The sequence below is a fragment of the Athene noctua genome, chromosome 16 (assembly GCF_965140245.1).
Source record: "Athene noctua chromosome 16, bAthNoc1.hap1.1, whole genome shotgun sequence".
Taxonomy (NCBI): Eukaryota; Metazoa; Chordata; class Aves; order Strigiformes; family Strigidae; genus Athene; species Athene noctua.
This window is the reverse complement of record NC_134052.1, coordinates 13585128-13612127: the sequence shown is the minus strand read 5'-3', so window position 1 is coordinate 13612127 and position 27000 is coordinate 13585128. Positions and strand designations below refer to the sequence as shown.

General features: G+C 52.9%; 1 protein-coding gene across 3 annotated transcripts in view; it reads left to right on the top strand.

Annotated features, from left to right (window-relative positions):
- LAMA5 (laminin subunit alpha 5) overlaps nt 1-27000 on the top strand; it is a 127615-nt gene that overhangs the window by 88702 nt on the left and 11913 nt on the right. For 2 of the 3 annotated variants that reach the window (XM_074919887.1, XM_074919886.1), the window contains exons 16-52: nt 2968-3105; nt 3285-3337; nt 3514-3613; nt 4134-4186; nt 4599-4704; nt 5676-5775; nt 5970-6126; nt 7819-7957; nt 10770-10912; nt 11013-11119; nt 11825-11978; nt 12297-12457; nt 13024-13132; nt 13648-13745; nt 14286-14487; nt 14882-15008; nt 15202-15341; nt 16150-16265; nt 16549-16760; nt 16994-17198; nt 17837-17981; nt 18552-18692; nt 19078-19239; nt 19423-19524; nt 19607-19690; nt 19937-20167; nt 20738-20851; nt 21127-21254; nt 21483-21563; nt 22009-22223; nt 22803-22903; nt 23287-23467; nt 23751-23894; nt 23978-24129; nt 24206-24316; nt 25346-25457; nt 26005-26175. In XM_074919887.1, the coding sequence (XP_074775988.1) occupies nt 2968-3105; nt 3285-3337; nt 3514-3613; nt 4134-4186; nt 4599-4704; nt 5676-5775; nt 5970-6126; nt 7819-7957; nt 10770-10912; nt 11013-11119; nt 11825-11978; nt 12297-12457; nt 13024-13132; nt 13648-13745; nt 14286-14487; nt 14882-15008; nt 15202-15341; nt 16150-16265; nt 16549-16760; nt 16994-17198; nt 17837-17981; nt 18552-18692; nt 19078-19239; nt 19423-19524; nt 19607-19690; nt 19937-20167; nt 20738-20851; nt 21127-21254; nt 21483-21563; nt 22009-22223; nt 22803-22903; nt 23287-23467; nt 23751-23894; nt 23978-24129; nt 24206-24316; nt 25346-25457; nt 26005-26175 (4995 nt within the window). The remainder of the gene's footprint in view (nt 1-2967; nt 3106-3284; nt 3338-3513; nt 3614-4133; nt 4187-4598; nt 4705-5675; nt 5776-5969; nt 6127-7818; nt 7958-10769; nt 10913-11012; nt 11120-11824; nt 11979-12296; nt 12458-13023; nt 13133-13647; nt 13746-14285; nt 14488-14881; nt 15009-15201; nt 15342-16149; nt 16266-16548; nt 16761-16993; nt 17199-17836; nt 17982-18551; nt 18693-19077; nt 19240-19422; nt 19525-19606; nt 19691-19936; nt 20168-20737; nt 20852-21126; nt 21255-21482; nt 21564-22008; nt 22224-22802; nt 22904-23286; nt 23468-23750; nt 23895-23977; nt 24130-24205; nt 24317-25345; nt 25458-26004; nt 26176-27000) is intronic. The other variant, XM_074919888.1, reaches the window with a different exon arrangement.

Here is a 27000-nt window from a genome sequence, read left to right as displayed (position 1 = left end):
TGCTGAAGGATGAGCCAGTGGGGAAGAAGACCAGCCTGGCTGAGCAGAAAGCTTTGGATGAAGGTCAGGAAAAAAAGGAGAGTTTATGACCTTTGGAAGAAGGGGACACTCAGGAGGACTACAAGGATGTTTTGAGGTTATGCAGGGAGAAAATTAGAAGGGCCAAAGCCCAAACCAGGTTACTGCCATAAAAGACAATAAAGAGTGTTTCTATAAATACATGAGCAACAGAAGGAGGGATAAGAAGAATCTCCATCCTTTAATGTGCACAGGGTGAAACATAGTGACAAAAGTTGAGGAAAAGGCTGAGGTACTTAATGCCTTCTTTGCCTCGGTCTTTAACAGTAAGACTGGTTGTTCTGTGGGTACCCAGACCCTGAACTGGAAGACAGGGATGGAGAGCAGAATGAAGCCCCCATCATCCAAAGGCAGATGGTCAGTGACCTGCTACGCCACTTAGACACACGCAAGTCTATGGGGCCAAATGGGATCCACCCAAGCGTGCTGAGGGAACTGGTGGAAGTGCTCACCAATCCACTTTCAATTGTTTATCAACAGTCCTGGCTAACTAGGGGGTCCCAGCTGACTGGAAGTTAGCAACTGTGACACCCATCTACAATAAGGGCTGGAAGGAGGATCCGGGGGACTGCAGGCCTGTCAGCCTGACCTCAGTGCTGGGGAAGGTTACGGAGCAGATTGTCTTGGGTGCCATCACACAGCAGGTACAGGGAACCAGGTGGTCAGGCCCAGTCAGCATGGGTTTATGCTGGGCTAACCTGATCTCCTATGACAAGGTGACCCAGTTAATGGGTGAGAGAAAAGCTGTGGATGTTGTCTACCTAGCCTTTAATAAAGCCTCTGACACTGTTTTCCACGGCATTCTCCTGGAGAAATTGGCTGCTCATGGCTTGGTCTGGTGTACTCCTTGCTGAGTAAAAAACTGGCTGAATGGCTGAGCCCAGAGAGTTGTGGTGAAGGGAGATAAATCCAGTTGGTGGCTGGTCACAAGTGGTGTCCCCCAGGGCTCAGTGCTGGGGTCAGTTCTGTTTAATGTCTTTATCAATGATCTGGACAGGGGGGTGTCAGTACATTTGCAGGCAGCACCGAGTTGGGCGGAAGGGTTGATCTGCTTGAGAGTAGGGAGGGTCTACAGAGGGATCTGGAGAGGCTGGACCGGTGGGCCAAGGCCAGTTGAGGTTCAGTGCTGGATCCTGCACTTGGGTCAGAACAACCCCGTGCAACGCTACAGGCCTGGGGGAGAGCGGCTGGAGAGCTGCTCAGCAGAAAAGGACCCCTGGGGGTGTTGGTCAACAGCCAGCTGAATACAAGCCAGCAGTGTGCCCAGGTGGCCAAGAAGGGCGATAGCATCGTGGCTTGTATCAGAAATAGTGTGGCCAGCAGGACTAGGGAAGGGATCATCCTCCTGAGGGAACTGGGGGTGTTTATCCTGGAGAAGAGGAGGCCCAGGGGAGACCTTATTGCTCTCTACAACTGCCTGAAAGGAGGGTGTAGTGAGGTGGGTGTCAGTCTCTTCGTCTAATTAACAAGCAGTAGACAAGAGAAAATGGCCTCAAGCTGTACCAGGGGAGGTTTAGATTGAATATTAGGAAAAATTTCTCTGCTGAAACAGGCTGCCCAGGGAAGTGGTTGAGTCACCATCGCTGGTGGTATTTAAAAGACGTGCAGATGTGGTGCTTAGGGACACGGCTTAGTGGTGGGCTTGACAGCACTAGGTTTATGGTTGATCTTAAAGATCTTTTCCTACCTAAACAATTCTACAATTCTTTCCACTTCCCTGGGCACAGCATCACTCCTGGAGTAGAGCAGTGGGTGCCAGGGCTGAGCAATGCCCAAGGCAGGTGCCTCTGAGCTCAGATACTCTGAATAACCCTCCCCAGCTCTGGGCAGTGTCCCCATCTCCCTCCCTGTCAGCTGTCCAACTGGAAGCCAGATGTACTCTTATGTCTCCCAGCAAGAATTTACTGCTCATTAAAAAATAATCTGTGATACAATTTCCCTGAAGCAACAAAAGAGCATCATCACCCTCTTGCACCATACTGAATGTAGACGCCTGAGCAGCGGCCAGCTGGCAGAGCGCTGCTCACAAATGCTGATGCCGGCAATATGCCTTTGAAGAGGCTGGAGGCATAGATGGAATGGTCTCACAGGAGTTCAGTAATCACTTTTTTTTTTTTTTTTTTTTGTCTCATAAAGCAGTGTCCAAATTGCAGAGCTGTAGAGTCACATAAAGGAAAGGAGAACCTGATTTGGGTTTTTTTTTAATGTTGTTTTATGAACAATGTTTTGCTGTTAGCCAGTATGGGGCTGTCAGCCTAAAACATCCCCTTTGGCAGGGATTTAAGGAGTGCTGGCTGGGCAAGGAGAGCATGGGCAGCTCCCTGGCAGCTTGCTGACCTTTGGTGTGATAGGGCAGCAGGATCTCAACATGTGTTTGCAGGAGGCAAGTCATTCAGGAAGCCACAGAACCATTCCTCTGCTCTTGCCCTCAGCTGCCAGCAGTGCCAAGATTGGGTTGCTGGCCCAGTGCTGCAGGTCTGCTGCTCACATACAACATCCACAGGGCAGACCCTGATGGCCAAATTCTGCTCTTGGGTGTTTGAAAATGGGCTTTTGTAGGGTCTGAACTGTCACTGGTTGTGTCTTTTTGGGGATGAGGTCACATATTCCCCTTTACCTCAACCAAAATTTCTCCCTGCCTCCAGAAATATGCATAAATGTATGTGAATAGATGTGATAAATATTGCAGCTTCTATTGTTTTTGTTGAAAGATGGGGTGTTTTTAACCAAAAGCAAAGAATGACCGTGTATGTTATTTATAAACCATATTCCTGGCTGCTTTGATGGTGGTGAAGGTCAGGCAGACAAAAGAAGTTGCTGGTGGGACGCCTTGTATGCAGGAGTCCCTGTGCCCTGCAGCTCCAGCAGTTGCTCTCCCCTCTTCTGCAGCTTGCCAGTGCTCCCGGGAGGGCTCTCTGCACAGCACCTGCGACCAGGACACGGGGCAGTGCAGCTGCCGGCCCAAAGTGACGGGACTGCGCTGTGATAGCTGCGTTCCGGGCGCCTATGGATTTCCACACTGCGAAGGTATTCCCCTTCTACCGGGTGCCAGGGGACTCCAGAGTCTTAGGACATAGTGGTGTGGTGCTGGTAAATGGCCTTATCAACCTCCAAGAGCTTTGCAAGGGAAGAAATAATCCCCTTTAGGAACAGCCAGGGTGTGAGCCATCTCTTTGTAAATCCCTCCTTGTGCCTCTCTTCTCTAGTGGGCTCCTGTAACCCAGCAGGGCTGGTGACTGAAGATCCCTCAGTGGTCCCGGTGAGTATCGAGTGAACCCACCAACCCTGGAGGTCATTTTTGCATGGTCCCAAAGTGAGGAAAAGGGGATAAGTTATTACTTAAGCACAGCTGAAACCCATGCCAGAGTAGCAGACCTGTTCACCCACCATGCTACAAATTCTCACCTGCTCTTTTCTCTCCCTCCCTCTCCCCAGGGCTCCTGTGCGTGTCGGGCATACGTTGAAGGCCCAGCTTGTGACAGATGCAAGCCCTTATACTGGAATCTGACCCCAGAGAACCCCTACGGCTGCCTGAGTAAGGAAATGGCATTTGCACAGCTCCAAAGAGTTCCCTTCATGCTGTAATGGTGTGAGACCCAAACCCAAGCCAGTGGGGACCATCATTGCTGGATGGAAGTGATGCCCATCCTTCCATCTTCACCCTGAAGTGACATGTCAAAGCTGGAGTGCTCTGGGTAACTGCCACTTGGAGAGGGGAGAGGCTGGAGCCTGGAACTTTTTGCCTGGGATGAAACACAGGGCTCATGCAATGAGTTGTGCCATTCTCCAGCCCTTCCTGCAGACTTTGCACACTTAATTTTTCGTGGCCAAATGTGCAGAAAAGGCAAATAAAAGTCTTTGGTAGTTGTATTCTTAATAGTAACTGTCCAAAATGAAATGTGAGCCCTTGTGCAGCACTACCCTCTACTTGACCAGTTCTCAGCTCCTCTTACCCCAGCTGGTGTCCTCTGGTGTGCTGGATACTGTCCCCCATTAGTCTTCTTCTCAGGGACTGATTGATCTTTTGGTTTTGTTGTTCATCTCCCCCTTTCCAGGCTGCAAATGTGATACCAAGGGCACCATCAGCGGAATCGCGGAGTGCCGGCAGGTGGGTTTGCTTCTCTCTGCTTACAGGCACCTCGGAGTGTGTCCTGTGTTGTGAGCGTTTCAGTTCTGTCTCTCTCAGCAGCTGCTGGAGAGGCCTGTCCTGACACTGAGCTCTCAAAGGTCGCACCACAGTCTGGGTTTGCATGAGAACACAGGATTAAGACCTGTCATAAATTAAGCACCTAAATATTTCTGGGTCTGGCCCAGGATGCCTGGATTTTTGTTTGCCTGCATTGTTGGGTAATTTAACTTATCTGGCCCTTATCTGGCCCACCCACGCACAGGAAGCTGTGTAGAGCATGAAACACAAAATGCTTCTCCAGTATCTCAGGCTAGGACCCAAGTAACTGAGAAACGACTTAGCCGTGACGAGCAACGGGAGGGAATGAGATTCCATGCCTGCTCTCTCCTAGGGTGACGGGCAGTGTTTCTGCAAACCAAACATCTGTGGGCAGTTCTGCTCGGCGTGCAAAGACGGTTACTTCAATATGGAGAACGCAAATTACTTTGGCTGCCAAGGTGAGCGTCCTTCGTGATGTGTCTGGTGAACGAGGGGGGCCACAAGAGCTGGCCCTGGAGCAAGCGGCTCTGCGTACACCAGCTGACTGTTGGCCTAGGAGAGAGGGAGCAGGAGATGTTCCACCTCTTGCTTTTGATCCATACCGTGGCCCAGAGCAGGGGCTGAGTCTTGCTGTGGATCTCGAGATCTGAGTTTGTGCTTTTGCCACTACTGGACACAGGTCCGTCAGGCTGGGGAGTGAAAGGCCAAGAAAGGTCCCCCCTTGGGTACCAGAAACTGGTGTGTTTAGCCACTGGCCGTGTCCTTAGAGCTGTACCTCTTCCTTCTGTTGGCAGCAGGTTGGCATGGACATGTGTATATGTTAAATATATGTGTATGTATTAAATATAAGGAAGAAGTTTTTTACTGTGAGGGTGGTGAGGCACTGGAACGGGTCGCCCAAGGAGGTTGTGGGTGCTCCATCCCTGGAAGTGTTCAGAGCCAGATTGGATGGAGTCTTGAGCAACCTGATCTAGTGGGAGATGTCCCTGCCATAGCAGGGGGGTTGGAACTAGACGATCTTTGAGGTCCCTTCCAACCCAAACCATTCTATGATTCTGTGTAGGGTTAGCTGCTCTCCCTCATGCCCATGGGAGGAGGTAAAGGAGCACATCCGGCCACTCTCAGCTGGCCCACCCGGTCCTGGCAGGGCTGGGAAGAGGAGCAAGGCTGCTGCTGGCAGCAGGGCTGTGGCGCCCGGCCATGAGGGTTTGCAGACCTTGTTCCTCCTGCAGCCATCAGCCGTCTGGAAATAGCTCGGTGCTGAGGTGGAAGAGGAGCCGGTCCAAGTGGGGCTGGGGCCAATATGAAAACGGATACAATGGAATAAAAATAGTGGCCCCAGCCTCCCCGCCTGCTGGGACGCGCCTTTGATTAGTGACCAGGAGCTCGTTAGTGCGCGGGAATGTAAACTGGCGCTTCCTGCCCGCAGGCTGCCGGTGCGACGTCGGCGGGTCCCTGGGGCCATCCTGCGAGGAACGGAGCGGAGCCTGTCGCTGCCGGCAGAGCACACGTGGCCCCACCTGCACCCAGTAAGCTCCAGGAGATGCACCTTGGGGTGGTCTGCCTCCCATTCCCTCCCTCGGGGACAGTGTCCTCTGCACCACGGGGATGGGGACCTCATCATCTGGGCAGCTGCCACATCAGCCACGTGCCTGGCAGAGGTGGCCTCTTGCCTCTCCCTCCAGGTAGCCCAGCAGGTAATGGTGCTCCCTCTTTTCCCCAGACCCGCACGGGACCATTATTTCCCTGACCTTCACCACTTGAAATTCGAGCTGGAGGAAGGCACTACGCCGGCTGGCCGGGCTGTGCGCTTTGGCTACAACCCCCTGGAGTTTGAGGGCTTCAGCTGGCGAGGATACGCACAGATGTCCTCCATCCAGGTACGCCTGGTGCCTCCAGCCCAGCCCAGCTCCCCCTGGGGAGGATGTGGCCGGTGGAGGACTGATGTGCTTTTGGCACACATCTTTCACCCCAAGTGCTTCTCAAACCCCCAGATCACATGATGGCCAACATAAACAGCACAGTGTATATATAGCCTGTTTGCGCAGATATTTCCTGTAGTGCTGGGGATGGCATAGACTGATGAGGGGAAAGATCCTAAACTGGGAATCCCGTGACATCCTAATCTGTTTAGACAAAGGTGGTAGCTTGGTGATTACTTACAGGGATGTCTATAAACACTATGTCTCTGAGTTTCCTTGTGGCTCTTTCATCTGACTCTGCTCTTTCCTGCAACTCTCTGCATAACCTTCCCTTCCTTCTCCAAAAATAAATTAGCTCCTCCTTAGCTGCCATGTTCAGCTTGAACCTCTTGATACTGTTCTGCCTCTGCTCTTGCTCGTAGCTGGTCTGCTGTAACGATGGTTTACACTAATCTGGAGTTGTCTGAGCCCTCAAAGTGAAGCTTATTATCTGTTGACCCTTTTTTTTTTCCTTGGTGGATTCTTCTTTTGCATGGCCCCCACGGAAGTGTCACCCGTGTGTGTGTTTGGGGATGCAGTGCAGGACAGCGATTCTCTGAGTCTTGTCCCATGTAGGGTGCTCCTTGTTCTGGTGCATGTACTTTCAGTTTTCTTCACTTTTTCATGCTTAGGTAAAATAACAGGCCGAATACATTAGCTGTTTCCTGTTGAATCTGTAGGTAGGAGTTAAGCAACAAAATCCTGTAGGCTCCCTTGAGAACACCCCAGCCTTAAAGCTTAAGGATGGAGCTCATGGCTTTTGTTTTGCATCCAGTGTTGGTGTCTGAGAGAGAAATAGGCCTTGACAGAAGGGCTAGCACATGGCTTTCTATTGGCAGGTCTCACCCATAGTTTGCTCCCTGCAAGATCCTTCCAGTTTTCTCTCCAGTGGGAGGATGATGTGTAACTGTTGCTTTGAAGAACACAGAGCCCTCATTAGGAGTCTCTCTGGGCAGAGCCCAGCTTTATCCTGTAGCCAGGGGGGTATTTAAGCATATGCTGAGATCTCTTTGAAATGGGTTGGACTTAAGCATCTCCTTAGCTGGGGTCTTGCCAAACAGCATCCAGACAGGCGGAGGGCTGACGCAGCCATCAGTGGCACACTCCGTTAGCACCACTAGTCCTCAGCGTTGCAGGTTCCCAAGGACGAGGCACCAGCTCAATTTGCAGCCTCCTCTGTGGGCATCTGGGCAGAGCCCTGTAAACACAAGGGAAAACGCTTCAGCGTTTGGTACCTGCTGGCTGGTTTACAGCACACTAAGCCCAAAAGCGACATACCACTTACAAAAACGAGAGCGTCTTAAAACCTTTCCTCTGGTATGTGGTGTGTGCCCCAGGATAGCCAAACCACTTCTAGATGTGGTCAGAGCCTTTCCACCCCCTTCCCACAGGCAGGTTGCTCTCTCAGTGGCTGCCCCAAAAAGGACAGTGTCCTCAGTGGGGCGCCCGTGCCGTGACTCTGCGGTAGGGCCGGGGCTTGTCTCCTCCTCGCTCTGTGGCATGTTGCTTTGGGAGCAGTGAGCCGAGCGGCTGCGCTTGGGCTGGTAGCTGTCGGCGGTGGAGGTAATTGAAGGTGTGCTCTGCTTCTCTCCCCTTTCTCTCTCCCACCAGCCCAAGGTAGTGGTGACCCTCAATGTGACCTCCCCCGACCTCTTCCGCCTCGTCTTCCGCTACGTCAGCCGGGGGCCCGCCAGTGTGGAAGGGAGGGTCTCGGTCGTTGAGGAAGGAAAGTTTAATGTTTGTGGCAACTGTAAGTGCATTTTTCACTTCTAGACTAACTCAGAGCATCCCATGCTGTGACACTGCTCCTCCTCTGCCCCTTCTCCTGCCCCAGGTGTGCCCGTCCCAGGTGTGCCCATCCCAAGTGTGCCCGTCTCAGGTGGCCGGCCAGCGCCGTGCCACGGGATGGCGAGGGAGGGGGAAGAGAGGCAGGCAGGCAGGCAGGTAGGCAGGCGGGTAAGGCTCTCCCGCAGAGCGGGTGAGCAGCCAGGAGCTGGCCCCCCAGTGATGTGTGCCCCGTGTGCTTTTTTGCTTTTTGCAGAATAAAATCAGAGTCACTGTAGACGTGAAGGAGGCAGAGCTCTATCTGTTCCATGTCATCCTGAGGTATATTAATTCAGGAGGGGCCACTGTGTATGGCAAAATTACAGCTTATCAGCCACGAAGGAGAGGTAAGGATCCCAGACTGCTCTGCTCCCCTGCACCATCGCCACCTCCTCCCCATCCCAGGCAACCTTCTGCATCATCCTTTCCAGAAGACACTTTCATATGGCTTTATCCCATTAGTCCTGCCCTACCAGTTGAAAGGCTGATCTGAGTTTACAGCCCCCCTTACTTAACAAAGCAGCAGCAAGCTGACGCCAGCCCTGGGGCTGCACACTGAGGACTGTTAGCAGCCAGGCTGCTGCGAGATAAGGCCGCTGTAGGATTTGATACAGCCTTTCCAGCACAGGACAAGATCACCCCAGTGCCCCAGGCACAACTGAGTTGAGTTTCTACAAAACCAGAATGGGCTAAGTGCTGGGAACTCGATCCAAATTTTGGCAGCTGGACATGGTTTTACTTCGCAGGTGCCCTGATGTGGCAGGCCTGCCTTTGCCTTGCGCTTCTCCCAAACCAGGCTTCTGGCTCCACACATCATGTGGGGTTTGGAAGTGGCATGGGATTGCGCATTATACAGGCATTGCAGTGTCTTCTCATCCAGCCATGAGCTGCCGAAGAAGAAGAGCCACCAAAAGATGGCTGAACAAGCCTAGAGACCGGGACAACAAATACTCTGGGAATCGATATAAGCAAGACTGCATGGGGACAGACCTGAGGCCATTCAAGTGCCCTAGTGGGTGGTAGGCTGATTGATTTTACTCGTTCTGATGCTACAGCCCCATCGTCCTGCTGAAGCTCTTCCTCCAGACCATACGTGCACAGCACAAGGCTGTTGACACCAGCTACTTAATTTACCAGTGTGTGAAGTTCTCTCCTCTGTCTTGAATTGACATAGATGTTTTGCCATTGATGTGAAACGCAAGGTTTGAAATGCCAAGATATTATTTTTCTACTTTTTTTTTTTGGAGGGTAAAAATAGCTGGTTATTTTTATGACCAGTCATATTACACAGCAGAAAGACAAGAGAAGCCTGAGCCATGTTCATGCTTTAGATTCCCACCAAAGGTCAGGAAGTATTTAATCCATCCTATCCATCAGCAGAGCTCGTTCGCCTTATAACATGCTTCCCTTCTTTCTCAGAAGCAACACTTAATTTTTTTAGTGCTGAAGGCAAGCTGCCAGACTGATGCATCAGCAACAGGATCCGGGAGGGCAGCTTCCTTGATAGGCCAGATCGGCTCCAGAAATGCTGAGCCACCTTCTGCCTGGGTGGAATGGGCTTCACGTGATAAAGGACAAGCAGCCTGGAAAGAAGAAAAGTTGGAAGATGTGGCTTTCAGAAAGGGAAGCCTTTTCCGAGTATATGATTTGCAGACCGGTTTCTCGCACCCCACCTCCAGAAGCCATCTCAGTTTGAGTTTTCTATCATCTCAAAGGGATGTGAAATGTCAGTTTGTTGAGAAATCTACCCCCTTGCTTGTTCAGGAAAATCTTTTCATTCCTTGCATCCTCACCTCTGCTTCCCATCTGAGAAAGCGAGGGCTTGGCCTCAGCTGATCCCAGGCACGTTGCAGAGCTGGCACACATGGGACGGGGCTGACCCATCCCAGTGGCAGCACAAACCCTTGCTTTAGTTTCTGGCCTTCTGCATTATGCCTTGATGTCCATGTACCACACCGGGATAGTCAGCATGCCACATTCCCTTCTTCATCTCGTCGGCTCACCATGCAGCCATGCTCGGTGAATCCCTCTCACCCGTGCTCTTCAAAACACTCCTGAGACTGCTAGATAGGCAGACAGTCTGCTTCTAGGTGCTGTATTGTTATTGCATCCAAAGTTAATGAATTCAGTGGTTATGGGACTGTGTCAGCTGAGCCAAGGAGCTGTTCAATAGGAGCGGGATCAGGCCTTAAACCCATTCTGTCCTGTCACATTAATGTTTGCATCTTGGGTGCAGAGTCTGTGACTGGCAAGAAAGACAGGAGCACAACTTAGGGGTCTGAGTTTGCCAGAAGACAGGTATCTCGCCTGTGGAGCTGGGGTCAGAATATCCCTAAGGAAGAAAGTTTCTGGGCAGTTCTTTTTGACTGTCTCAGAATAAATTCTTCCCAGATGAGTTCCTTCCTTCTCTAGCTGGCAAGAGCTCCTTGGCATGCAATACTCCGTGCTTGGCAGTCTGGGGATGCAGAGCACACTGTGAGAACTGGGGATTAGCATTAAGGATTGTGGTGATTTTGGGGTTTTTTCCTCCCATTAAGCTACTGAGCAGATTCAGAGCGGATGTCTCTGTTACAGGACAGTGTGGGATTGCGGTGCATCTGCTACAGCACCGCCGAGAGAGCGGGAGCCTGGGACTCCCCGCTGCACTGCAGAGCTGCTTCCCTGAGCTCAGCCTCCTATTTGCAGCCCCAGGTTTTCCATCCCAGTCCCTTCACAACCTCTCGTCCCTCCCGCTCCAGGTACAGAGCAGACCAAGCAGATTGTCTTTGCTCCCAGCACGGAGCCAGCCTTTGTCACCGTCCCCCAGAACAGCTTTGGGGAGCCCTTCGTACTCAACCCCAACACCTGGTCTCTGGTTGTTGAAGCAGAGGGTGTGCTGCTGGTAAGGCCCAGCCCTCGTGCTCCATCCACCAAAGGGGCTTCAGCAGCTCCCTGGGGGCAAGTGTCCCAAACATAACCCACTCTCCCATCTCTCCTCCTAGGACTATCTGGTTTTGCTACCCAGCTCGTACTATGAAGCTCCAATACTGCAGCTAAAGGTCACAGAGCCATGCACCTACCAGCCAGCTCCAGAACAAGCCACCCAGAAGTAAGGATCTCCATGTCTTTGTGCTGTGTGGGACCTACTCAGCTACTCTTGGCCTGGGGTTAAGAAATACAGTCCACTCTCTGGATGTAATAAAATGGCTTAGTGGAGCACTTAGCTGTGGTTGATAAACCCTGCTGAACCTGCACTGTCCCAGAAAGCCAACACATAGATCTCCTCATCCATGGCACAGCCAGTCTTTGTGTCCTCATGAACTCTGGAGGGTCAGCTCACCCAGTAAGACCACAGCCCCCTCCTCTGCTAGGCTGGGTTCCCAGTGCTGGTTTGTATGTTAATCAACAGCCCTGGAAAACGGCTACAACGAGTTAAGTCTTGCTGGGCTATTTGAAAATGAATGGGCAGAGTCTGATAGTGCTTGGAGCACCTCAGTGCATCTGCTTGCTCTGTCTGTGTTGGCAAGAAGGTTGGTTGGGCTCTGGACACCAGTCCCCTCCACTGTAGCAGTGGTCCCCAGGATAAAGCACCTTGCAAGGGGAGAATCTTTTTGTTGTCACTGCCCTCCCTGGTCCCACAATACAAATTCTCTTGCTCCACACTAACCAGGGATGCTCCTTTGGGCAGCAGGGCCCTCATGTTAGACCAAAGCTTTTTGCAAATCTTGCAGGGATCAGGCTGTATGGATGCTCTTGACTCTTACAATCATGATGTAACAACCATGCTTTGCAACTTTTTACGTAATGTTTTTAGCTGCCTCTTGTATAAGTACCTGTCTGTGGACGGCTTCCCCGCTGCATCAGGGGTGGATGCAGTCTGCAGACTGGACAACCGGTTACCCAGAGTGTGTCCCACGGAGCAGCTCACCCCCTCCCATCCCCGGATGGCGACGTGCAGTGGCAGTGATGTGAGTGACGCTTCTGTTCCGCCCTCGCGTGGGCACTGCAGCACTCCTCCCTCTGCTCCCACCACCCCCCGGGCAGGTCCTGGCAGGGCTTTGCACCCATGTGCACCCCACTGTTACCCCATCAGTCCTGCAGCTGTGTGCTTGCATGCCCTGTTGTTTAAGGCACCCAAAAGCAGTGTCTCGCATGCAGAAGGCTTGCAAGGACGTGGTGAGAGTTGTCCTGTTGTCCCCTCAACTGCAGAGGAGGCTGGTTTGGAGCACGGGCATCCCATACACGCTCACTATGGGGAGTCACTCAGACATCTCTCTCTCCTCCAGGTGGAAGTCCAGCTGTCCTTGCCTGTTGCCCAGCCTGGAAAATACGTGCTGGTGGTGGAGTATGCCAACACCAATGCTTTGCAGACGGTGGGCATTGCTGTGAGCTCACCACACTTAGCCATGCAGCAGGGTACATTCATCTTCTACCCGTGTGTCTACAGGTACGGTCAGCTCTGAGACCGAGAAGGGCTTCAGTCCTCCTCTGGTGTGGCAAGGACAGGCCACCCTTGCCAGTCAAGCTGTTTCTGCTTTATCACATGAACAAAGCAATGCCTCAGTGTTGTACGTCTGAGTTGTGTATGTCCAAACTATTCGAGCTGGACATGGATGTTAATGACTGACCATCCCTGGCAAATATCTACCTGTGCCAACATAGTCCTCTAATGCCTCTGCCAGGAGATAATCTTTTGCTTCCATTTACACCTGGGTACATTGGTGGGAGCCTTGATTTAGGGAATGGCCTACAGGCAGGTTTATTGGGCTGTTGGTGCAGGTCAAACCCTGCCCCTTACTGTAGAAGTGCCTGACTTCAGACTGCAACCTTTGCAATAGGAAACACGTGTCTGGGGTGTCCTTGAGAAACTTTGCTCTTCTGACTTGCCAGAAAAGGCATCAAAAGTTTTCCAGGGACTTCGTATAAATACCTTCAGGACATATAGCTGGCAAGACAAGAAATGGGTCATGACCCTGCTCAAGGCTGGCTTCAAAATTGGTGTTTCTCTTACAGTTTCCTTTGTCGTGGGATTGCTGTGGATTCCCAGAGCCGCATGGCAACTTTTGAACTTAACTCAGAGGCCACCGTTCGGTTCACCTCTGATCTGGCTGACTTCTTTCTGGTAAGGCTCCCAGTGAGGGTACCTCTGTTGACAGGTTGCAAGGAGGAGAGGCAGGAGTGGTATCTAGCCTGTAGGAGGGATTTCTAGTCCTGCTTGAACTGGAGACTACATCTTAGTCTATGTCATGAGCCAAGGTGGAGAATGTGGTCAGTGGTGTGTTTTGAAGTAGATAGTGGGACTGAGGTTTGGGAGAAGATGGGGAGAAGCTGCTTTTTGCAGAGGGAGCTCTGTAGCAGTGTGGCAGTGCGTCTTCCTATTTTACCTTGAAGGCATTCACAGTCACTTAGCCAAGACCAGAAGAATCCCATAAGTATGTGGAGCTGCTAAATGCCCTAAGGCTTGTGCGGAGGAGGAGGGGACAGTGAAAAGTCCATGACCTGCCATGTGTTAGCTGAAGTGTCTGATAAGGAGGTCCTTAGTGTGGTCTGCCTCCTCGCTGGTGGGCACAAGAACTGCTGTAGGCTCCCAGTGGCAGAGGCTGTCATGTAACCAGGCGTCTGTCTCTTGTGTGGCAGCACAAAGTATACCTCATACCCGCTGCGCAGTTCACCATGGAGTTCATCGAGCCAAAGGTGCATTGCATCAGCGTCCATGGCACATTCGCATCCAACAGGTAAGAGTCTCGGTCCTCTTGGGGTTTTAGCATGAGTATGGCTGTTTCCAAAAGCAATTGCTTCCCCTGCTTCCCTCAGGTTTGGGGCCTTTTCAGTTCTTGACACAGTACAAAGCAATCTCTGGCTGAGGTGAAGCGCCTTGCCTGTGTCCACCGAGCAGGCAGCGGTGGAGTAAGGACTGGAAGTCAGGCTGCTGGTCCCTTATCTGAGCACCACACTGCCTCCTGGCAGACACTCCTGTCATCCTGAATAGGCCTTCCTCTGCTTACTCACATACAACAAGAGACACTCGCTGTCTCCAAATTCTTGACACTGCTTTGAATAACTATTTGCACAGAAATGAGCCTGTGCAGGGTTCCTGTTCTTCCTGTTGTGCCCATGTGGCAGAGCCCCAGAGGTCCTGGTATAAAGCTCTCCCTCGACAGACAAGCTTTGTAATCTGCCAGGTGGCACAGGGTGTGCTTCTCCTGCCAGGACCTCGTAGCCTCTCTCTTTCCTTGTCGGAGACCTTTACATCCTGCTTTTTCCCTGTTTTGCAGCAGCTCCTGTGTTCCCTCAAGGTTCCTGAAGCTTTCTCAGTCGATTGTTTTGGAGGGGGGGCAGGTTTTGGCCATTGCTCCTGACGTTCCCCTGGCTCAGGCTGTTCATGTGGCTCTGGCTGGGGTCCCGGTGGAGCCTGCACCTCGGCCCCCCACGGCAGTGGACCCCACCGCAGAGCTCATCCTTCTCCAGCCACCGCAGGTAGTGGCATGGGTGTGGGTTGGGCTGGTTTGCTGGTGCTGTGACACTGGATACCTGGGGCAGGGAGAAGTTTTCCTTCTCTATTGAGTAGCTTTAGCGGTGAGCATTTTCAGAATTTAATCTCGACTTTAAACCTGTCCCTGAACCTGTAATTCTTGTGGACTTGTGTGTCTTAGCTCCATCTAGCACTGCTTGATTCCCTGGGCTCCCAGGAAAAGGTGACACTGTTAGACAGGGCAGTGTGGAGACAGGGGGGTTGATTCACCAGGAGTCTCAAGACCTGACAGTTGTGCATTAAGAGCACAAATCTGTGCAATAATAAAAAATATCCAGGCTGTGAGTGCAGGTGTCAGATGTGGGTTTTTTGTCTCTTTGTTCTCCTGTTTTGGGCCAGGCTGCTGTTGTGTTTAACAGCCGGATCCAGGCCCTGGGACGCTATGCTTTCATCCTACACTACTACCAGCCCAACCATCCCACCTTCCCCGTGGAAGTGTTAATCAACGGTGGGCGCATCTGGCAAGGTGAGAAGAGTGGGGACCTGGGGGAAGCTGCTGATAGGCAGAAGCCCTGGAAAGCTTTTCGTGCCAGGAGATAACTGCTGGTTCTCTGAGCATCACAAAGATGAAGCGAGACTGACCCATCTCTTCCAAACTGGGAGGGTGTGGGGAGGACTGCAAGGGAAGTGTGGGACCAATACATTTGTTGTCTTTTCAGGTCAGACCAATGCTAATTTCTGCCCACACGGCTACGGGTGCAGGAGCCTGGTAGTTTCCGAGGACCAGATTATCCTGGATGTTACCGATAATGATCTGACTGTGGTTGTTCGAGTGCCAGAGGGCAAGCAGCTGTGGCTGGTGAGCCTCTCTCCAGGAAGCTTTTGGGGCATGCTGGACCAGGCTCCAGCAGGGCTGGAGTTTGTCCTTGGGGATTTTTGTCACTGAGTGACCACAGGAATATTTCCCACTGTCACTCAGTTTCTGAACTACTCTAGAAAGTTGCAGTCTCCAACCTTAGTGGTGTGGAACTGAGGGCAGAATTCTCAGAGGCAGGATCTGTGTATGACAGTTATTCTTCACTGTGTGGTTTTGATACTAAAACAAGGCAGAAATTGAAGGTGTTGCTTTGCATACACAGCTTCTGATAACCCAGAGTAAGCCTTATTCCTGCCCCAGCAATATTTTGCACCTGCATAGCATTGTTTGTCCAGGCAGGTCTCATCATGGGATCAGGTAGCCCTTGTTATCTTCAGGCAACAGGACTAGAAGATTGATCAAAATCTGGATAAATTACTGACAGACAGAATTGGAACCCAAGTGCCTTCGTGTCTAGGAGTTTGAGATGACAGTGACTGCCTGTCTCTGTGCTTAAGCACAGCCACTGCTGCCCTTTTGGGGTATTCTGCCTTTTTTAACTACAGTGAATTTGGGCCACTCCTCACGTAGAGCATTAGATTAGATGGACCCTGATGGTCAGACCCCAGTAGAGAGGTGGCCCCTGGTCTTTCCAGTACTTGGGCACTTTGTGTGTTATGTTCGGTCCCAGCAAGTGGTGAGCTGATGAGAAGGTAAGGGTGCATTTGGACTTCTGAGTGAGCGCGTTTTGGACTGTATCTCTCTGGCTCAGCTTAGGACCCTGGCTCACCCATCTGTCCTTGTTTTGCAGGATTATATCCTTGTGGTGCCTGAGGACAGCTACAGCTCCCAGTACCTGCAGGAAGAACCCCTGGACAAGTCCTATGATTTCATCAGCAGCTGTGGCATCAACAGCTTCTACATCAAGTGAGACCCTCAGCTTTGGGTGGAGAGCAGAGCAGCCCACAGGCTGCACACTCCTCAGGGAGCAAAACCCCATTCCCTTCATGTGTGGCAGGGGAGGGATTTGCTTAAGGCTTTCCTTATCTAATGATCAAGCCTGGGGGTATTTGGGGGATCTCAGTGTCATGGGGCTCTCCCTCCCGCTAATTCAGTACCTGTTGCTGCAGGAGATCCTGCTGGATTTTGGGGTGGTGGGGAGGCTGTGGGGGTGTGCAGCACAGTGACTCCTCCTGCCTCCCCCCTGCAGCCCCAGCACATCGTTGAGGTTCTGCCGTGACTCTGCCATCTCCCTCTCCCTCTTCTACAACAACGGGGCACAGCCCTGCCAGTGCCACGAGGCAGGGGCGCGGGGCAGGCAGTGCGAGCCCTTCGGCGGGCAGTGTCCCTGCAAGTCCAACGTCATCGGGCGAGAGTGCTCCCGCTGTGCCACCGGCTACTGGGGCTTCCCCAACTGCAGGCGTGAGTTGTCCATCTCCAGCATTCCTTTTCCAGCACTTGCTGCTTTGCCTCTTACAGGCCCGAGGCTGATTTGGGAAATGGCTGTATTTTCCAGCCTTGTAATGGCTCTACTTGCATGAAAAGAGCCCAGCTGCCTGCCGAGCAGTTGAGCCTCTGCATCCATTGCCTTGTGCTCTCCTGGAGCTGCCTGGGTCTTGCTCCCCCAAACACAGCCCCTTCTCTGCCCCTTCCAGCCTGCGACTGTGGGACGCGTCTGTGCGACGAAGTGACAGGGCAGTGCATCTGCCCTCCGCACACCCTGAAGCCAGAGTGTGTCGTCTGTGAGCCCCAGACCTTCGGCTGCCACCCCCTCATCGGCTGCGAGGACTGCAATTGCTCTCGGCCTGGCGTGCAGGAGCTGACGGAGCCGGGCTGTGACGTGGACAGCGGGCAGTGCCGGTGAGAGAGCCCCGGCCAGCACTGGGCACGTCAGGCAGCATCCCCGGTCCGTGCTGGAGTGATGGAGCTCAGGGCTTATGGGGAGCAGCTGAGGGAACTGGGGGCGTTCAGTCTGGAGCAGAGGAGGCTGAGGGGAGACCTCCTGGCCCTCTGCAACTCCCTGCCAGGAGGGGGCAGAGAGGGGGGAGGAGTCTCTGGAGCCAAGGAGCCAGCGCCAGGCCCCGAGGGAATGGCCTCAAGCTGCCCAGGGCAGGGTCAGGCTGGCTCTGAGGAAGGATTTCTGTGCAGAAGGGGCTGTTGGGCGTTGGAATGGGCTGCCCAGGGCAGGGGGGAGTCCCCGGGATCCCTGGAGGGGTTGAAGAGTCGGGCTGAGCCAGCGCTGAGGGATCTGGGGGAGTTGGGAACGGTCAGGGGGAGGGTCATGGTTGGACTGGAGGAGCTTCAAGGGCTTTTCCAACCCAGATGATTCTGTGATGGGGCTCATCAGCAGGTTGCAGGGAGGAAACGTGTAGGATGGGGAAATCCTCGTCAGCATCATATCCCTGCCAGAGTGGGTGAAGCTCTGAAAGCCCAGCTGCTCCCTGTGCAGCAGACCAGGGCAGAGGTTTCTAATGCTGTGGCTCTTGTGTCCCGTCCAGGTGCAAGCCCAATATCATAGGGCGACAGTGTGACCTCTGTGCCCCTGGCTTCTACCACTACCCCAACTGCCGGCGCTGTGACTGCCACCAGGCCGGCACCGAAGCTAGCGTGTGTGACCCAGTCACAGGGCAGTGTCACTGCAAGGTCAGTCTGTTGGTGCCTTCCACGGTGTGTTTCTGCTCAGCTCAGCTCTCCTGCTCTGACAATACAGCTGGTTCAGCCTGGGGGGGCTGGGGGTGTTTGGTGTGGCAGGAGGGAGCCGGGCTTGAGGAGGAGAATGCCTGTGTGCTGAGCTGAAGCCAGCCTGATCTGTGTGGTGGTGGGTTCAGAGCACCCTGAAAGACTTCTTGTCCCCATCTTTCTTGGCCATGAAGGCTGTCACCGGGGAGAAAAGGCAGTCTGAGTCCTGCCCTGTGTCAGAGCCCATAGCAGGTAAAGCTGTCAGCCCTGTTGACTCTTCCTGCTTCTGTGTGACAGCAGAGTAACAAACTACTGCTGAGCCACCTCCTCCAGCCCCTTTGTAGGGTTCACAAATGCTTTCTCCAGGTGAATTTAATGTTTGATGGGTGGTGTGCAAGCAAACCTGTTTGGCAACTGCTTCATCATCTTTCAGCATCACATCCTTGTGCTTTGATCACTCATACGGCCATCTCTGTCTTCCAGTAAGGTCTAGTGAGGAGCTACTGACACTGTTGAGTTTTGCTTGTCTTCCAGGAAAATGTGGACGGCCCGAGGTGTGACCAGTGCCGCCTGGGGACATTTTCTTTGGATGCCAACAACCCCAAGGGCTGCACCAAGTGTTTCTGCTTTGGTGCGACCGATCGCTGCCGCAGTGCTGAGAAGCACCGAGCTGAGGTGAGAGGGGCCAGGGGCTACCAGAGCCTGCAGTTCAGTTGTGGTCCCAGCTGCCCTCGGGTCTCTGTCCTGCGTTCATCCTACCTCTTCGGAAGATACACCGTGAGGAGAGTTGTCTTTGTCTCCCTGTGCCTGTTACCCACTTTCAGTCCCTTTTCCTGGTCTCTGGGGTCTCAGAGGGTGGAAAGTCACGGCATGGGGGGACTGTGCCAGGCGGGAGGCAGGGGTGGTGCTCAGCTTGCCAGTGGCTTCATCAGGATGCATGTGAGGTTGTGAACCTGTTGTCATCCTTTCTGCTGCTCTGGGACTTGCTCTTCTGAAGCATCATCACCCAAATACATTCTGTAGCTCCACCAGAAGGTCTACAGTTGCTCTTCCCCAACAGTTTGTCAACATGAATGGGTGGCTCTTGCTGAGCAGCGATCGCCAAGAGGTGCCCACGACTCTGAGCCTGCGGGAGCAGCTCCTTCGTGCTGATCTCAAGAACCTTCCAGATGCCTACCAGGAGCTCTACTGGGTTGCACCCAGCTCCTACCTTGGGGACCGAGTAAGAGCACAGTGGCGGCTGGACCAGCCGTCATGCACATCCCTGACCCCACCGACATGTGTGCCAGCAGCAGGCCCACTGACGGGAAGGCGTTGCTCACGCCCCGGCTGAACCTGGACAGCTCTGACTCATCTCAGTGGCGTAAACTTGTGGCAACATCTGTGCAATTTGTCTGTCCCTCAGGTTTCCTCCTACGGTGGGCACCTGCGCTACGAGCTGCACTCCGACCCGCGGAGAGGTGATGTGTTCATTCCCATGGAGTCCCGCCCAGATGTGATCCTGAAGGTGCTGCCCGAGAAATTCCCTGCTGCCCCCTGCTAATGCATAAACAGGATGAGTTGGTGACTGACATCTTTGATTTTCCCAGGGAAATCAGATGAGCATCATGTTTCTGGAAGGCACCTACCCATCCCCAGGGGAGGTACATGAAGGCCAACTGCAGCTGGTGGAGGTGAGTTTGCACACACAAGTGCTCAGATGCTACTGAAAGGACAAGTCTAGCACGTAGGCAGAATGGACAATTGCTTTGAGCTCGGTATTTCAGGCACTGCCTATTGCAGCAGAACTGTCTGTGAAGATCCAGGGGCTCTTTTACCTGTGCAAAGGGGAGACATCCCAGCAGCAGGGAAGTGCAGCCTGGGCTGGATGTTCAGGTGCCTGTGCTTCCTGCTGGTCACATCAGGTCTTTTCCCACTAGGGTAACTTCAGGCACACAGAGACGCACAACCCTGTGTCTAGAGAGGAGCTCATGATGGTGCTGGCAAACCTGGAACAGCTGCAGATCCGGGCGCTCTTCTCCCAGCTCTCTTCATCCGTGTCCTTGCGCCGTGTGGTCCTGGAGATGGCAACAGATACAGCTACGGGCATCCGCGCCAGCAACGTGGAGCTGTGTTTTTGCCCAGCTAACTACCAGGGGGACTCCTGCCAGGTAAGGGTGAAAACTGACATGCTGCTCCAGGCAGAAGGGAGTCACAAACAGTCACATTTTGGGTCTCAGCCACCTCTTGTGCTTGGTATGGGTGGTAGCCGCGGGGTTTGGATGTTTGTGCAATACAGTGGTGCCAGTGTGCCAGCTGCCAAGCTGACCCCTGAGGGCTTCAGTTGAAATTACAGCTCGGGTTGTGCTGGAAGGAGGAACATCTCCCACACCAGCCCTCTCCCAGCTCCCCTCCCACCACAACATAGTGCACCTGGGAGAGGTGCGTTAGCTGCATCTGCCCTCTTGGGAGAGGCGTGGTGGGGAGATCGTTCAGGTGTTGCAGACCAAAATTACAAGCCTGCAGTACCTCGGAATAGGTCCTTCTGTCTGGCCAATTATCTCATATTGACGAGGAGCAGGAAGGAGCTGCAGTGAAAAAATCTTTATTGTTGCTTTTAATCTCTTCTCCATCAGTACAACCCTGTGGGAATTCTGTCATGGAAACTAAATTAGTTTATTTGCTTTGCCTGAACGTATCAGGCTGTTTTTCAGATTTCTGACTTTTTTCTCTCTCCTCAGGAATGTGCTCCAGGTTACTACAGGGACACCAAGGGGCTCTTTCTGGGAAAATGCATCCCATGTCATTGCAACGGCCACTCAGATCAGTGTCTGCCAGGCTCTGGGATATGTCTTGTAAGTAAACAGTGAAGCAGAATGATTATTTTGGAGTTATAAGGTCTGTAGCACGTGATTAAAAAGCTCTTCACATACTGAGCTGGCAGGACTGGGCCTGTATTGGAGCATTAGCTGCATGTGCCATTCCAGGGGTGGTCCTGCTCAGCGTCAGCTTAGGGTGTTCTGGGAAAGAGGAAGGACTGAAGCATCCAGATACCTGGTGGGGAATTCTTTGTGCAACCCACCATTTCTTGGTGTCAGTGCTGAGCCCACAGCCTGCCTTTTCCTTGCAGAACTGCCAGCACAACACAGAAGGAGACCACTGTGAGCGATGCAAGGATGGCTACGTGGGCAGCCACTCTGCCGAACAGCCCCTGCAGTGTGTTGGATGTCCGTGTCCCCTCTCAGTTGCCTCCAACAAGTAAGCACCCTTGGATAGGATTGCCTGTTTGGCCTCACTGTTTAACCACAGTGTGCCACATCGGGGCAGCAGCTTAGCACTGCAGGTGTCCCAATGCCAGCCTTGCCCATGCCCCCAAACCATATTCGTGGCCACTTTACTCACAGCCCCAGCAGCCCTGAGTGATCGGCTCCCCTGGGACCACATCAGAGGTAACTCCACCTCTCTGTTTACCCCTTATCGTTTCAGTTTTGCTATTGGTTGTGTCCACAAAGGCTCCAACACACAGTGCCTCTGCAAGCCCGGCTACGCTGGACCCAACTGTGAGCGGTAAGGGTGATGGCACCCGTGTTTCTGGGGCCTCAGACACACTAGTCCCATGCAGCCATGGCTGTGGAAGAAGAGAAGTTGTCCTAGTAAAACTGCAGAGGGAGAAATTGGCTCTGCCCCCAGTGTGATTTGTCCTGGCAGTATTTCTTTCAATACTTTTCAGCATGCAAATGCCCTGTTGCTGTCTCCACTGCTGAAATACTGTGTTACTGTGGATGTGTTACTTAGCTGTGCTTTGCCTTGACTTGCACTCTGTAATAAATGCACCTTTCTGGAGTATCGTAAGGCAAAACACCAAATGTTTTGAGATCCCTGAGGGTTGCAGCACTTAAAAGCGTTGGATGCTGGCACTGTTATAATTGTACAACTCAAGCATGGTGCAGGCATGAGCTGTGGGAATCCCCCTGTGGCCCTGACTGTGTTTTCACTTGCCATATTTCTCCAGGTGTGCCCCGGGATACTACGGCAATCCCTTGGTGATCGGCAGCTCGTGCCAGCCCTGCGACTGCAGCGGGAATACGGATCCCAACATGCTCTTCAGCAGCTGCGACTCCCTGACGGGAGCCTGCACAGGGTGCATGCACCACACGGCCGGCACGCGGTGCGAGCTCTGTGCCCCCGGCTACTACGGGGACGCGGTGGCAGCCAAGAACTGCACACGTGAGTGGGGCAGGCAGTGAGTGCTGGTGGGGGCAAGAGATGGACAGACCGACTGCGGGTGTGTTTAGTGCCTTAGCCAGGCTGTGTGTTGTCCCAGTGAGTCACATGCTTGGTCGCACACACTGCAGGCATCCTCTAAAGACGGTAATAATAAAAAAAAAAACCAAACACTCAAAAAAACCTGCCCTCCAGCATCACAACTCCATAACCTCCAATCCACCCCCAAATGTGAGCCACCAGGCCCCACGCAGGCTGGAACAGTCTTGCCCCGAGCAGCTAACGCAGCAGCAGCAGCACTGGCGCTCAGCAGGCGTGTGGGTTTGCCCAGTCGACTCCCAGCACTGCTCATCTCCCTCCGAGGAGCAGCCGCCAAATTGCAGCTCACAAAAGGGGGTCTGCGCTGGGCAGGCGTCATGGGAAGAAGTTGTCAGGAGGAACAAATCCAAGTGGAGAGAGAGGCTCTGTCTTTGCTCTGATTGTGATAGATAAGGAGAAAATAGGATTTCCTACTGAGAATAAGGTTTGTGAGTGCCTGAGCAGGCTCTTCAGTGTATAACTGGGGGTATTTTTTCCTGACAGAATGCAACTGTTCGCCTTGTGGGACTGACTCATGCCATCCACGCACTGGCCAGTGCTTCTGCAAGACTGGAGTGACAGGCCAGCACTGTGACCGCTGCGAGGTAAGGGCCGCCTGCGTGCTGGGATGGACAAGAGGGAATAGCCTCAAGCTGCCCAGGGCAGGGTCAGGCTGGCTCTGAGGAAGGATTTCTGTGCAGAAGGGGCTGTTGGGTGTTGGAATGGGCTGCCCAGGGAAGGGGGGAGTCCCCGGGATCCCTGGAGGGGTTGAAGAGTCGGGCTGACCCAGTGCTGAGGGGTCTGGTAGAGTTGGGAACAGTCAGGGGGAGGTTCATGGTTGGACTGGAGGAGCTTCAAGGACTTTTCCAACCTTGATGATTCTGTGATTCTGTAAAACGTTCCTAGAAAGCAAGGCTGGGGTCCCCCAGGAGGAAGGCACCCATGCCCTGTTGCTGAATGGGTCACCCACTGTCCTGTTTTTCCCTAGGAGGGATACTATGGCTTCGAGGGATGCTCCGGCTGCCGGAGGTGTGACTGCGACGTCGGCGCTGTGGGGAGCAGCTGCCACGTGCAGACGGGCCAGTGCAGCTGCCTGCCCGGCGTCAGCGGCCCACGCTGCCAGCAGTGTACCCCGGGATACTGGGGCTTCAGCGAGAGGGGCTGCACAAGTGAGTCCTGCTTCCCGGGTGGTGGGTCCTGCGTGTGAAGGAGCGGGAGAAGGCACTGGTGGCACGTGTGCTTGTTGAATTGCTGAAGGTGGAAAACAACCGACTGCTATCTGAGGTCCTGTGGGTGTCGCTAGGTGGCACAGGGAAAACCCCAGCAGTGGCGTGTAGATAAGCAGAGATGCGATTGCACAGCTGGAATAAAACCGCTCCCTCTCCCCCCTCTCTGGGGTGGTAACAGCACAAAATGATGCCACGGGCATTTCCTTGTTATTAAACCTGGCAGGGTGCGAGTGCAGAGGGGGCTCCTGCGACCCGCGCACCGGGGAGTGCACCTGCTCCAACGGGCTGACGGGGAAGCAGTGCGACGTCTGCATGCACGAGCACGAGGTCCCCGTGGCAAACGGCCCGGACAGCGTGAGGTGTGAAGGTCTGTATCCTGCGGTTCTGGGGAAAGAGGTGAGGGAAGCCTCAGGAAAGGGCGCTGTGCTGACTGCTCCGTTCTCCCGGCAGTGTGTGACAGCTGTGTCCTGCTTCTGCTGGAGGATCTGCAGAGCATCGAGATGTCCTTCCCCTCCATTCGCAACCAGCTGGTCAACCTCAACGCCAGCTCCATCGCCTGGGCTCGCCTCCACAGTCTCAACGGCACTATGGCAACTGTCGCTGTATGTGGAAGGTGTAACATCGCTTTCTGCCCATGTTTCCTGGCCTGTTGGCCTGATTTCAGCTCTTTTTTTCCAGAACCAGCTGCGTGAGTACCAGAGAGCCATGAGCAAGGTCAGGCAAAGGGCTGACGAGCTGGAGGATGAGAATGTGGACCTCACACAGGACCTGAACGCTCTGCAGCACAAAGTAGTGTATTTCTCCACCTTTCATAGCCAGAACATGAGCTCTCCATTTACCTAAAATGAGGGCTTTGAAGGCTGCAAGGAGCCTAGTTCAGGCAGGATGGATCTCCTGCCCAGCCAGCACTAGGCTTGGAGGTCAGGGTCTCTTAGATGCTCAAGCTGCATTACCTGCATTCCTCCCTTGGAGGGCTGTTAAACGTCTTGTGATATTGATGGTTGATTCTTGATTTATTAGTTACTTTTGAGATGGCTCCAATTTTAATTGGTAAAAATAAATTCATTAGAATGTCGTTTATAGAAGAAGCATATGAGGAAGGAACGTAAGCATCCAGGTCTGTCCTGGATGTATCTGTGCTGTGACCGGGAGAGCCTAGGCCTTGTCAGCAAATGAGTCAACCCTTTTTATTGTAATAGTCCTTGGAGGCCTCAGTACAGCAGCACCTTTTGCAAGATGCAACCTATACACAGTCTAAAAACCACCAGTTGTGTCTGCAGAGAACTTATAAACTGAGCAAGGTTTGATTTGATTTATAAACTGCCTGCTCCTAATCTGAGGGAGAGGAAAAAGTCTTTATCTGATGGTGTATGTCCCCAGGCAGCCACATGGACAAACTGCCTCTGGGTGTACGTACAACTCCACACATCTCCGCTCTGAACAGCCAGACTGCAGCCCTCCATCTCTTCTTGTGTCCCGGTCAGGACCCAGGTGGGCCTGGCTCCAGGCTCTAGGGCTTTTCTTATGTTAAGAGCACAGAACAGTACTGTCCTCTGTGGTTTTAAGATTGCTTCAGGATCCAGAGCCTGTTGCATGGGAGCTGCATTTATTGCTTGTGCTTCTCTGAAGGTGTTAAGACCATCACTAAATGCATTGTAGGGGCACAGCACAGGGCAGGCTGTTGGAGGAGACATGGTTCAAGGACCTCAAAACCTGCACATTTCCAAACCTTATATGCCTTTGGGAACATCTTTCTTGCTGACAGATCACATAAAACATAATCTCATACTTGAGCTAAACCAGTCTTGTTTGTTGTAGATGACAATGACTCACAGAGAAGCAAACCGGATTGAGCAGCACACGAGAGAGACTTACCAGAGGGGGGAGCAGCTCCTGCTAAATATCCAAAGCATTCAGAAGGGCATTGCAGGTAAAGAAGGGTCTCTGCTTAGTGGGTTTTTCCAGCTGGGAAAGCCACACTCTTGCTGTCAAACAGCATTGAGTGCTGCGTCACTTGGAAAGGGCTGTGGAGAAAACAAGGGGAAATAAAAATGGAATGGAGATCCCTGCAGAATTCTGGCTGTTCAAGTAGACCAGGGTTATTGTGAGTCCCAGCTGTTTGGCTAAACACAGTCTTTGGAAAAATGCACATTAAACTTGTACAAATGTTATTAAAACGCCTGAAACCAGGGCAATCTGCACTACTGTTTCAGGAGAGATTAGCAAAATGGAGTGACTGAATCTGGGAGAGGAAATAAAGCTGCAAAAAGATGCTTGAAATGTAGCATGAGTTGATGTAACAGCCAAGGAGACAGAAACGTGGGGCAATAGCTCTGAGTGATCTTAAGCCACTCGGTGCCTGAGTACCGCATAAAGCTGGCTGCGGTGTGTTGAGGGTGATGTAAGAGAGGAAGGGTCTGGGGGGTTATGAAGGATTTGGCTCGTTCAGCACTAACGGGATCTGGATTTCTCTGCAGACTTGGTGCGGCAGATGGTCAGGTTTGGGGCAGCAAACGCCAGCACCACCTCCACTGAGGAGTTCCGGCAGAAGATGGCCGAGGTGGAAAGAATGCTGAGGGAGATGAAGGAGCGGAGTCTGGGCAGCCAGGAGGAGCTGGCAAGGCGCGAGCACGAGGAGGCTCAGAAGCGTGAGTCTGGCTCAGTGGCGTGGGACAGGACTAGACCTGCTGGGTCTAGCCGTTCCTCAAAGCCTGGCCTGGAGCCCATGTGAATGCTACACATTGTGGTCATGTCTGGAGAGTGGTTTAGTAAAACAGGCACCCCCAGTGAGTTTGAGAGTAGTTCTAGGGTCCCCTGTGACACTCCATTTATGGTTCCTTTTCCCTTAAGGGGAACTGTAGAGCAGATTCTACTAGCTGGGTAGTTTTGCTGATGATGGAAAATGACAGCCCTTAGAACCGGGAGTTACCATCACATGTGGATGTGAATAAGTCACCCCGTGTTTCTTCATATTTGCTGTCACAGGAAATGGGTCCAGAGTAACAACCAGCAGCCCATCACCCTCAGCACCTCTGCCATCCTGAGGGCATCCCTTGCAGGAGCAATGGATTGGATTGTGCTCCCACACAAGGCCACACTGCATAACCAGGCATGCTGGCACTGCAGGGAGCAAGTGCTTCTGATTAACAGGCAGTGGCAAAGCACAGTTCAGCAGTTGAAAGCTGGAATTATAAACTGGCCCTTGCTAAAAATAAGTAATTTTTCACAGTGGGAATAATCAAGCACTGAAACAGGCCTCAGGTGGGGTTTCTCCTTTATCTGGAGCCTTTCAGGCATGGCTGGGTGTCTTTCTGAAAGAGATTCCATCCCTTCTACCAGCACGGGGTGTTTGGAAGGCACTTTTGCACGATATTCTGTGCTATCCAGGCTGAAAGAGGGAGGGAGGGAAGACGGTCACTTTTGCCTTGATACCTGCCAAGTGAGACCAAAGCCAGGCTTTTCCACAGCCAAAA